At 37.2% G+C, this 12,744-nt stretch overlaps 1 protein-coding gene across 1 annotated transcript; it reads left to right on the top strand.

Annotated features, from left to right (window-relative positions):
* The first annotated feature begins 3,962 nt into the window (after positions 1–3,962).
* Positions 3,963–11,931, top strand: LOC120351609. Its single transcript, XM_039429470.1, has 2 exons — positions 3,963–4,340; positions 11,681–11,931. Exons 1-2 carry the CDS (start codon positions 3,963–3,965, stop codon positions 11,741–11,743), a joined length of 441 nt encoding a protein of 146 aa, XP_039285404.1. The 3' UTR covers positions 11,744–11,931.
* Positions 11,932–12,744: the final 813 nt, after the last annotated feature.

Here is a 12,744-nt window from a genome sequence, read left to right as displayed (position 1 = left end):
TTGCAATCCGAGTTGAAGGTACAGTTTCAAATTCATGTAATGAACAATGTACCTCTCTCGATCAAAAAGTGTGTTCATGAGTTTTCTAGTCAGAGTTTGACCGTTCTCATTGGTTTGGTACTCGGAGAACAATTCACTAGGGGGAATTTGATGAAGTGGAGCGAGAGGGAAATTGGCATGCATATCATGTAACTCCTGTGGGTACTTGAGATCACATTCAATTACATAACCAGTTTCTGATTCACTCTCCAAATTTGTAAAGTCAAGAGCATGGATTTCTTCCTCTGAGAGGAACTTGAAATTTCCATAAGGTAAGAATTGATTCATAGAGTGGGCATACAAAGAATTACAATCTATATAAAGCAAAAGGTTACTTGGTTTTTGGGATTGTATGTGTAAACGAAACACCACTGCGCATTCCTGATTCAAAAAATAGATGTATATCGGGATCGCTAATCAATTGACGTTCAACCTGGGTGAACTTTAACATACAATTCCAAGTGTAATGAGCAAGCGAAAGAAAATGAGTCACATCAAGGCTATATGACCTAAAAAGCGTTGACCTCATTTCTTTGAAAACCTCAACTAACAGCATGACGTCTAGGCACAGATAGAAATCATGATACTCGCCGAGAGATTCCAACTTGAATGTTGAGAACACTCTTTGTGCATGCTCATATTCTTTGGGGGAGTGGGGTGTATCGTTAAGATCATTATAAAAACATTCTATCGGAGGGAGAGGAGTCTCAGCAAATTTTTCAGGGCAAGATATGTACGAATAGGGATATACTCCTTTTTTTAACAAGAGTTGCCTATGTTCGAGATTGGGGTCATTAAATACTGGAAACAGACGTTTGAACTTCAATTCCATATCTGTACTATCTACCAAGTTACGCACTAATACTTCTAAAGATTCATTCATAAATTTATATGAATCTAAAAACTTGATTTTTCCCACTGTCAATGTCAAAAATCTCTCTGATGTATTGGCGATACAGGAAATTTCTTTTTTACATTTTCCAAGAGCTTTTAGAATAAAATGACTGTCAAATCCGCTAAAATTATGGAAGTAACAGCTAATTGTATCGTCAGTTTGAGTATTTAAATTACATGACACATGAGCAGCACACAAAAACTTTCCATTTTCATGTGCATGATGGCGTACCTTTGTGTCTGTTTTGGTAAAAACTTCATCGCAAAGGCCGCACTTATCAGCGTTTTGAAATTTGCGTTGCTGACACTCACTTGAATGCTCCATCGGAATTTCACATTTTATATCTGCACTCAATAAATCGCCCAGTTCGATTATTTTTTTGAGAAATTTCTCCATGATCTTTTTATTGATATTACTCGATCTATAGAGTACTGGGCTGTACACGATATCTCCATTCACATCAATTACAACGAAACAATACCCGCACGGAATATGACGCGCCGTTTTCTTGGTGTAACTTCTGGTGATAGGTACATCCTCAGATTCATTACCATCCATATTCACAACAAATGTTTCCAAATCTGTGTAGATTGTATACTTTTTCTTCAAAGTCGAACCGAGTTTTTTAAATTTGATTGTCTCACCTCATTTTGGGTACGAAGTTCTCTGAGACTGGAACTTTAAACAAAGCTCTAGATGTCTCATCAAATTTGCTTTCCCATCACAATTTTTAGATTTGTTTGTTGTAAATCTGTGAAAACAGAAATTACAAACATCTACTTGTGCTTTAGCTTTCGAAAGGTGAAAAAGAAGACGCGACAATCCGTTTTTCCCGTTCGCGGTGTTAATTAAACAAAAATGTGTTTTTCCTGCATCGCCTTTCAACATTAAAAGATTAATTTGGTATTCACACATATGGTATATGCTTGTTCGATAGGGGAATAACTTTTTGTTGTCATACGCGATAAAATGAATTGTGATGTCTGTATTAAGAATTTCAAATTCCTTTATGTCACGATCAGTGGTTGGGAAATTAACTCCGCAAGTGTTCAGCCTGTGAGCAAATTTGCTCGAATATTTCACTGTTAATGTCTGCCTATTTGGTTTCTGGTGAAAATAGGCTAGAACACTCCACAGAAAACACTTTTTATCAGAAAGATTTCTGACATTGATAACACATTTCTTATTCTTGATGAACTGGGGTGTTTGAATATAACTGCTTGTGTATATTGGATTATATCTAATCACATCCATATCAAGCGAGTCAATCTTCTTCAGCACCCACCCACTCCCAAATCGAACAAAGTTATCGAATGAACTTGAAATTTTCCTAACCGCTAACATAAATTGTTCATTCAATTCGTCATAACTCTCCAAAACATTCAAGCCCATGGCCGAGTAGCTATGAAGATTCACAATGGATGAAACAGCTTCAGATTCCTCTGATTCTAAAACTACCATCTTATACAATAATACATTTAATACTAAAAACCATTTCACATTTCCTTCGAAACGTGAAGCGTGTTCTCTTATTATCTCGAAAACACGAGCTTTCGAGTTTTGAAGCACATTTTCAATGTCAGGTGCAACGTTTTCGAAGGAAATGCGATGGCGAATTGCTCACGAACTCACGCCTCCAACCCTGTGTTCTCTGCTATGCTCCATCTCTGCTACTAGCGGGTTGCTGAAAACAAACAAAGAATATATTACTATGGCACAGAATTAGATATAAAAACAATTGAACATTAATCTAAGAATCAGTTGTGATTTGACAAGCTGCAAGTACAGTGCAAAAAATGTCATCTCAGGATCAGATTTTCATGCACAAACGATTGAGGTATTTAACATTTGATAATCATTGGAAATTAGAATCGAGTCTGTTGTCACTTCAAAATATGGCTAAACAGGGTTTTAAATTTGTGCGAGCACCTGACGTTGTTCAATGTGTGTTTTGTACAGTATATTTAGAAAATTGGTTGGCAACAGACAATCCTAGTAAGGAACATGAGCGATGCAGTCCAAATTGTGGATGGCGCAAAGAAGATAATATTTCATGTGAAGAGGAGAATTTCGATAATAATATTCTACGACAATATGAAGAACGAGTTTTAACTTTCCATCATCCAGAACCATTCAAGCTCTCGGTATTTATCAATAGAGCAGAAAATTTTGCAATAAATGGATATTTTTTACATGAGAAATCATATCTGCAATGTGTATATTGCAAATATATTATTGAAAATCCTTATGAAAAGTGATACATGTTCCGTTTTGTATATATAAAAAGATGAGCTATAATGGAAAAGGAAAGACGAATGTTGAAGAAGATGCTGTTGGAAAACAAGCTGGATATTGTACAATATTCACTCTCTTGTAGAAGTAATTCCTAATCAGAATCGAGATATTGGTGATTTGTTAGGATTAAGTGCATTTTAGTAGTATCAGGAAAGAAGTAAGTTCTGAAAAAATCATGATTAGAAAAATAAAGAATTGTATCATACTTACATGCAATGAATGATGTGCTGTACTGTCTCTCTCTCTCTCTCTGCTTACACTCCAACTCTCAGACTAGTTCTTCATACGTCTTTCCTCCTCAAAGACTGGAGTGATTATGCAGTAGTGCACACTCGAACTCTGTGAAATCAACGAACATAATGAAAATCACAATAATATTGAGAAGAAATTTAGCAAGTCAACATGTGATGTTAATTATGAAAATTAATGAGGAGATTTGATATTATATTGCTCTCACATTCGAAATATTGTTATTCGAGATATTATATCTGGAACTGAGAAATTTTATATTAGTGCATTGTGAGAATTTGATATTTTTTTCTCTGAATGCACCTTGCTGTACGTGTTAGAATGCATTTGTATGTCAAGAATGTGATAAGCAGGAAAATGCACTATCTCTCACTCATCCTGAATCAGAGAGAGAGAAATGAATGAGTATATAAGTAGCGGTTATTGGATTTGCCAGCTTCATTCGAGCACTAGTCACGTTCCTGTTACACATATCCCCATCATCATGGACTCATCATCTACACGTCAGGACTACATTCTTCCAGATACACCTCCTCATCAACAACAAAGCACTTCCTTCCCATCTTACTGGCCAGCGCAAGCTGCACTGAAGAAGAAGCTTCCATCCGCCAATAGCAGTGCTGCTCCCGCTGCTGCTGCTGCTGCATCCGACTGCGAGGACTCACCACTGAAGAGCCGTGGTGTGTTTGTGGAGAGAGGGATGAGCAGTGAGGAATTCATTGTACCGGACACACCACCATCTCATCTGGGGTGGGCACCGAGGCGTGTACCACTCATGACGATTTCCAACAAGCAACAGGGGAAGAGAAAGCTGCACTTTGTGGAGGAGGATGAGGAGGAAACCAACTTTGTACCCTCAAAGGTTAGTTATTTCAAATATTATTAACATGTAATGTGAACAGATAGTTTTAAATCTTTATATGTTGTCATTAATTTGTTGAAAGCTTGCTACTAAAAGCTTGCTAGTATCTGATAAATTTCTTACTTTACTGAGAAAAACTAATTTCCAATAGATCTGTTCACATTACATGTACTCACATTGTGATATTAAATGATTAGAGTTCAATTTATTGTGAGAAATTGATGAATCTGATTTGAAAGACAATTTCAATCAAGAATTATTTCTTGATAACGAATTGTAATATAGGATGATCTGAACAAAGCTCAGGCTAGAGCTACCAGTGGACTGTAATTTACTATTCAATTTATCAAATAGAAACGAGGAGCAAAATTTAATCTTCAATTTGAGCCAGGTTATTGGTACAGTTAAACTCTGCATTAATGAACAATAAAAAGAGCAAAAAACTCACCAGATTTAATCCAATTTTGTCTACTTGCCCTTCGAAGCCTTTATTAGGTGTTTTGGTCAGATTCGAGGGGTGGAAAGAAATCTGGGAAACGAAAGGTTTGCTTCTGGGCAGCCTTTTCACGTTCAACTTGCAGGCTGGCTCTGTACTATATTCCGAACGAAGCTCAAACTGGATTCTTTATAAATTCAAAACTGATGCAAATTAATTCAATTTAACACTATTTACAATGTTATATTTATAATCCACACACACGACACTTAAACAATCAATTACTAGAAATTTCTGATGGAAATTACATTACAAATTACAAACTCGGTCTTCACAACAAGACAACGAGACAAGACAAAACTAACAAGAACGACTGAACAAGAACAAGATGACTGGGCTAGAAAAGATGGCAAGGCAAACAGCTGGACGAATCGACACTAGTGCACAAGCTTGCTACGGGCAGAACTGTAGTCTGGGATTGGCGCTACAATTTGAATGCTCTGGCCGAAACATACCCCCACCTCTGAAAAACTATTTTTCAGCCAAGTTACAAAAAACTGAAAAAAAAACCACAGACGGTATCCAGAATTTCTGTCTGATCAAGGACAACAATAACGAAGGTCCAGCATGACAGTTCTTCTTGTGATGATAATCAATCAACATCGATACGAAAGTGTCGGATTTTGGCAAGATCATCTGATGACAAGTCTCAAATTCCAGTCCAGCATGAGACAAACGACCGCCGACGCGAATCACACCTCTATCAATGAATGGAGACAGGCAACGAAGGCGCATAGAACAATCTTCTCCCTTCTCCAATTGCACAAATTCAGATGAGAAATGTATCTTCTGCACCACTTTACATAGATACCTCTCAGCAACATCGAAATCTGATTCCTCTGATTGGGGTAAGATTCGTAAGAATTTGAGAACAAGAATTAGAATTCTCAAAAGACGACCATAATCCGAACAACGACCAATCAATGAATATACTGCATTGCTGTTACAATCAGGAGATTTTGTGACTGTCAACACTGACGGTTTTTTCGCCTCCGGTGGATCCACGATCTCTTCCATTTGAGTTCGGACGGGCCAATCGCATTCGTCCTCTGCTAACCATGATGGACCTGAGAGCCACAACGGAAAGTTCACAAGCTCAACTGGTGATAACCTCTAGACAAACAGTCAGCGGGATTTTCAATTCCGGCAACATGCATCCACTCCTGTATACAAGAATCCTGTATTTTTGCGACGCGATTACCAACAAAAGTTTGCCATTTTGCGGATGGAGCATTAATCCAACACAAGGTGACTGTCGAATCAGAGAGTGCGACAATACGAGACACATGACAACGTTCACTAATAATAGTGACTACTGAATTCATGAGTTCTGCCAACAAGAGTGCCGCACACAACTCCAAACGAGGTATTGAAACAACTTTAGATGGTGCTACCTTGGACTTGGAACACAATAATACAACTCTTGACTCCTTGCTCTCCTTCTGCGACTTCACATAGATAACTGCACCATAACCCGACAATGATGCGTCACAAAAACCAATCAAACTGATGTGAGAATCCTGAAACAAACCAACGTGATGTGGAACAGCAAATTTTAATAATAGAGGCAACTCTTTTTGACAATTCTCCCAAAGAGTGCATATAGACTCAGGCGGCTTCTCGTCCCAATCCACTCCTAATTTCCACAGTTTCTGGACAAGACATTTTAGAAATAACGTAAACGGTGACAAGAGACCAAGTGGATCATAGATACGAGCCATCACTGACAGAATAGAACGCTTAGTAGCGACGACCTCACCACACTTGACGGAAAACTGAAACAGATCAGTACTAGGTTGCCAATTCTATCCCAAGATAGCCAAGGAGTTGTCTGCTTCGAAATCCTTGTACGAAAACGATTTCTCTTCCTCCGAGAATTTCTCCAGCATTGATGGTGAATTTGACGTCCACTTTGTGAGCGAGAAACCTCCTCCCTCAAACAGCTGCTTGGACTGATGATACAGCTCCGCGGCCTCTGACTCTGTGGCGACAGATGTGACTAATTCGTCCATGAACCTGTCTCTTGGTATTCTCGCCTTGGCTGCTGGAAAACGATTTCCATCCTCCTCTACAAGCTGGTGGACGGTGCAAAGTGCCAAATATGGAGAGCTTGAAACACCAAAAACAACACAATTGAGCTGATAAATTTCGATCAGATCCTCCGGCGAAAATCTCCACAATACACGCTGATAACGACGGCAGGAATCCTCCACTAATATCTGTCGATACATTTGTTTAATGTCGGCAGTTAGTGCGATTGGGAACAAACGAAAATTGACTAACAAAACAAAAATGTCAGTCTGCAATTTGGGACCAGCATGAAGAACCTGGTTCAATGACAAACCCGATGATGTTCTGGAACCAGCATCAAATACAATTCGGATGGGCGTGGTAGTGCTGCTTGCTTTCACGATGGCGTGATGCGGTATATAGTAACCACCTCGGTCTGTCTGATCTGCTACAAACGACATGTGACCCTGACGTAGGTAATCAATCAATATTTCATGATATGAAATACGAGTATTGCTGTCATGCTCTAGTCGTCTCTCCAAACTCAGCAGTCGGCGTTCGGCGACAGCATACGAATCTCCCAAGCTGCTGGGCGGCTCCGCAAATGACAAGGCAACAACAAAACGACCAGAATTCACACGATGTACAGACTTCCGAAAATTTACCTCACACTCCAACTCGTCCGGTTTCAGTTGACAGCTTGGTGCAGGGCACGATTCCAACTCTCAAAAACGTTCCACAAAACTGTCCAACGATGGACTACTAACGAATGGACTACAGATGGCTGTAAAACAATTCGACACATTTTTTGTTGAAGTGAGAATCGTCGCTCTCCCCATCAGAATGTGACCAAAGACACTATTAACAGTCATCAATTCGTGCGATTCACCTATACTAGGACTCCCACGTAGCAAGTGAGGAACTAACTCTGCACCAATGATGCCATCTATTCTACTAGGAAGGTAGAATTTGTCGTCAGCCAGTGTGAGATTTTCCAGATGATGAAGTTTGGATCTGTCGATTTCACAAGAAGGCAACTTGTCGATGATTTTATCTACCACTGTGGCATCCATCAAAAACTTGACGGTAGGATCCAACTTCGACTGAATCGACACACAAGTACGACCTCGAACTTCACTAGTACCACCACTGAATCCACGAACAACGGTTTTCATGGGCTGGAATGGTAGTCTCAAACGCCGACACAATTTGGCTGTAACAAAATGACACTGACTCCCGGTGTCAATCAAGAAACGAACATCACAAAGCTGACCATTACAATCTCGAATATGTGCAGTGACGGTCGACAACACAACGGTCGAATTTTCTACATCATTGGATGTAGAACAACAACTAATAGGTGATGTGCCACCTGCCTTGGAGTTCGACGAGGACGCAACACCTTCATTGGAACTTGATCTGGAAAAGTGCAATAAAGAATGATGATATTCTCGACATTGAGCACACTGAGTTTTACTACGACAATTTTTACTCAAATGATCCACATCAAGACAACGAAAACAACAAAACTTTCCTTTAATCAAACAATAACAATCCCAAGGAGTCATTTTCGAGAAACTAGCACAATCTACTAACCGATGACCCGGTTTTAAGCACTTCAGACAATTGGGATTTTTACTAGATGCATCGTTAGATGAATCATTGGATTGAACCACAAACACCTTTGATTTATTATCTTTTTTGTGCTTCATATTAAACGATTCAGTCTGTTTCTCATCAGAAGGAAGAGTCTTAATTTGCTTTTCAATGAATTTGACATAATTGGCATAAGTTAGCATAGCCTTGTCACGTACGGCCGATTCAAAATTTCTACGAGAACTTGGATCCAGCAATCTCAAGCCATGATAGAGGAATATCGAGTCTGACAAATCAGTGAGTCGCAATCTCTTCACTGCATTGATGGAACTGCAAAACCCATCCAAAATCGCAATACAACCTGCCTTTGATTCTGATTTTATTGGACGAAATTCAAAAATTTGTTTGAAATAGGCATCGACTTGCGCTCGTGGATCGTTATAGCGGGTCAATAATGCCTGCCAAATTATTAGATAATTATTAGCCAATGGTGGTAAATGACGACAAATATTTGCTGCTTGTCCAGTAAGTCTACTTACAAGATATTGGACCTTCTGCTGATCGTTCAAACTCTTGTTGTCATGTACCAATGCCTTAAATAATTCATAAAACACCGACCATTGAGTCTGGTTCCCATCAAATTTTGGAAGGTCGATTTTGGGCAGTACTGACTCGGACACGACCGGCTGTGCACTAGCTGCTGGAGCTGCCGAAGATTGAGCAATAGCATCAGTGGCCTCTTTCTGTTTGATAGTGTTAGCCGCTACTTCAATATACTGAAACAGATCTAGATGTGAGTCGTTGAATGCTACAACATGGTCTTTATTCAACTCAATTTCCAACTCATTAACCACTAATTCTGTCTTTTCATAATCCGAAATGGTCTGAGACACCCGAGGATACAACACTAAAAATTGCTCAGCAACTTTTGGATCAGAGACATTTTTAGACAGTTCATAAATTCTTTGCAATCTGGCATACAATTGTTCCAGTTTAGCGCGATGCACAATGATTTGTTTCTGTAATTTTTCCTCCATCTTGAACTCATACACAAAACAATTCAACCCCGACAATACAAACAACAGACAAAAAAAAACAAGAATGAGTTCAAAACTAAATGGAAGGAAAAATCACGACTAGTAAGTTATCAAAGTTAAACTTTGATTATCAATTCACAAGACAAGTTACTGCTGAAGACAAAACTATATGATTAGATAATGTTCTTCCAACAACTCACAAACAAACGATAACTTGTTGAATTGAACAAACAAAATCATGCTGTGATTAACCTTCACTAACATGTACAATACAAAATGGACAATACAAAATCCAACAAACAAATTCCTGAGAAAAGAGCACAATGAGCCTAGTTTCAGGAAAATTACAATTTTAACTGAAATAAATTTAATTTCAGACAAATACAAATTGACAAGAAACCTTGCTCTAGAACAAGGCTACAACAAACTAAAGTTGTGCATAGATCAGACCATTCTGAACATTGGACAAATACGAAATTGCTTAAATCTAATGTGTGTGAATTAATCAACAAATTACAAATTTAAATTCAATCCGGCCCGGAGGACCAAAATGATCTGAACAAAGCTCAGGCTAGAGCTACCAGTGGACTGTAATTTACTATTCAATTTATCAAATAGAAACGAGGAGCAAAATTTAATCTTCAATTTGAGCCAGGTTATTGGTACAGTTAAACTCTGCATTAATGAACAATAAAAAGAGCAAAAAACTCACCAGATTTAATCCAATTTTGTCTACTTGCCCTTCGAAGGCTTTATTAGGTGTTTTGGTCAGATTCGAGGGGTGGAAAGAAATCTGGGAAACGAAAGGTTTGCTTCTGGGCAGCCTTTTCACGTTCAACTTGCAGGCTGGCTCTGTACTATATTCCGAACGAAGCTCAAACTGGATTCTTTATAAATTCAAAACTGATGCAAATTAATTCAATTTAACACTATTTACAATGTTATATTTATAATCCACACACACGACACTTAAACAATCAATTACTAGAAATTTCCGATGGAAATTACATTACAAATTACAAACTCGGTCTTCACAACAAGACAACGAGACAAGACAAAACTAACAAGAACGACTGAACAAGAACAAGATGACTGGGCTAGAAAAGATGGCAAGGCAAACAGCTGGACGAATCGACACTAGCGCACAAGCTTGCTACGGGCAGAACTGTAGTCTGGGATTGGCGCTACAATTTGAATGCTCTGGCCGAAACATAGGAAATGAAACTATTCAACTTTAGAGTTCAGTTAAGATATATATTTGAGTTCATGAATATGATGATTACATTGATATATTCATTTGAATTGAGCAACTTCTATGTTGTTTTATGAAATCAAGAAATAATTATTTGAAGTGATTAGGTTGAATGCATGCTACTATCTAATAAATTTCTCACTTTACTGAAAAAAAAACTAATTTCCAATAGATGTCTTCGTATTACATGCTTGAACAATGTGATATTAAATGATTAGAGTTCAGTTAAGATATGTATATTTTGAATTCATGAATATTATAATGATTACATTGATATGATCATTTGAATTGTGCAACTTCTATGTTGTTTTATGAAATCAAGAAATATAATTATTTGAAGTGATTAGGTTGAATGCATGCTACTATCCAATAAATACTTTACTGAGAAAAAAACTAATTTCCAATAGATGTCTTTGTATTACATGCATGCACAATATGATATCAAATGATTAGAGTTTAGTTAAGATGTGTATATTTTGAATTCATGAATATTATAATGATTACTTTTTAAAATTGAACTGATCAAGCTTACTAGTTGATTAGACTTCAGTCAAAAAATTGAATAAGATGAATATTTTGATTTCATTATTTACATATGAATATTATGCTTACATATTATTTGTACTAATCATGCATTTTTGCTATAATAGAATATAATATTGAAGTGATGTGTTAAGAAAATTACTGATTCAGTTGATAGTTATTTGTTGCAATGTACATTGAAAGAGTTTGCTTATTAATTTGATGTATGCATCACTATTGAATTCTGCAATATGAAGCAAGAAATATTATTTCAATAACTGATATTACTCACTTTGTGTAGAGAATGTCTTGTCAATCTGATGATATCAAGTTGAGATTATGACAATAATCTGTTGATCACAAGTAGTTGATAATTTGAAACAAATTATAATAAGTTACTAATCATAGATTTATTTTTATTTAACAGAAACAACGTGAAGGTGATAACTCCTCCATGGTTCCACCAGCAGGAGGAGGCTGCTCGGGATGATGAGAATCAGGATGACTTTATTGCAATCATTAATAGACCCACAGCTAAACCATGGATGCCTCTCCGCGATCTGGCGGGAGATGTCCCACATAGTATCATCTCGGCTTGTGAGGTAACAAACCACCACGGTAGACGAATAATATTAAAAATAAACATTTCATCTACAAAGAAAATCTCTGAGGTATATCTACCTCAGAGATTTTCATCCATAATTTCCCCCATAAAAGTTATTAAATTTAATGCTAATTGTAAAAATTTAGGAATAGTGGTGAGCATGTCACCGCTACATGGACTGACATTAAGATTGTTAAAATTTAACAATCTTATTCTCATACCATGTTGCGGTGAGATGCTTTACAAGAAGTAGTAGTAGTATATAATGTAAATATTGTAGTGATTATTAATAAATTGTAATATTGTTTTTATAAAAATTGTTTTTAATTCTCACCTGTTTGTTGTGTCAAAGAAGAAGAAGATGTGGAATAGTACACTGTTCATGCAAGAATAGATCCTCTTGTAACTGAACACTCAATGAATGTAGAATAGTTCACGCAAGAATAGTAATGCTCTTGTACAGTCAATGAGTGTTTGGTCATAAGAGAAGCTATTTTATAGTTGCTGCTGTGTGCGCACACGCATGCACCACATGACGGTCTTGACCTTGTTGTGAGATTCTCTTCCATCTGTTAGCGCTATACACTCACTATAGATATTGCAATCTATTTTTATCAGTATGCTTACAACACTTGAATTGAGAAGTTGTGCAATGAAGATAATCGTATGGAGAGTCTTATTTGTTCTTCTCTTTATAATATGTTGTGTGAATATGCTATTACTTTTCCATATTGCTTTGAAAAAATATGATTCAATGCAAAATGATAGTAAGAGAATATTGGAATCTATACAAAATGTACGAAATAAGATTAGGGATTTGGAAATACCTCAATTGATGCAGGAATCACTACTAGTTAGAAATCATACATTATCTTATATCAAATCAT

Source organism: Nilaparvata lugens, chromosome 5, assembly GCF_014356525.2.
Source record: "Nilaparvata lugens isolate BPH chromosome 5, ASM1435652v1, whole genome shotgun sequence".
In the NCBI taxonomy this organism is placed as follows: domain Eukaryota; kingdom Metazoa; phylum Arthropoda; class Insecta; order Hemiptera; family Delphacidae; genus Nilaparvata; species Nilaparvata lugens.
Note: the sequence above shows the minus strand (reverse complement) of the source record. Positions and strands in the feature narration are given on the sequence as shown.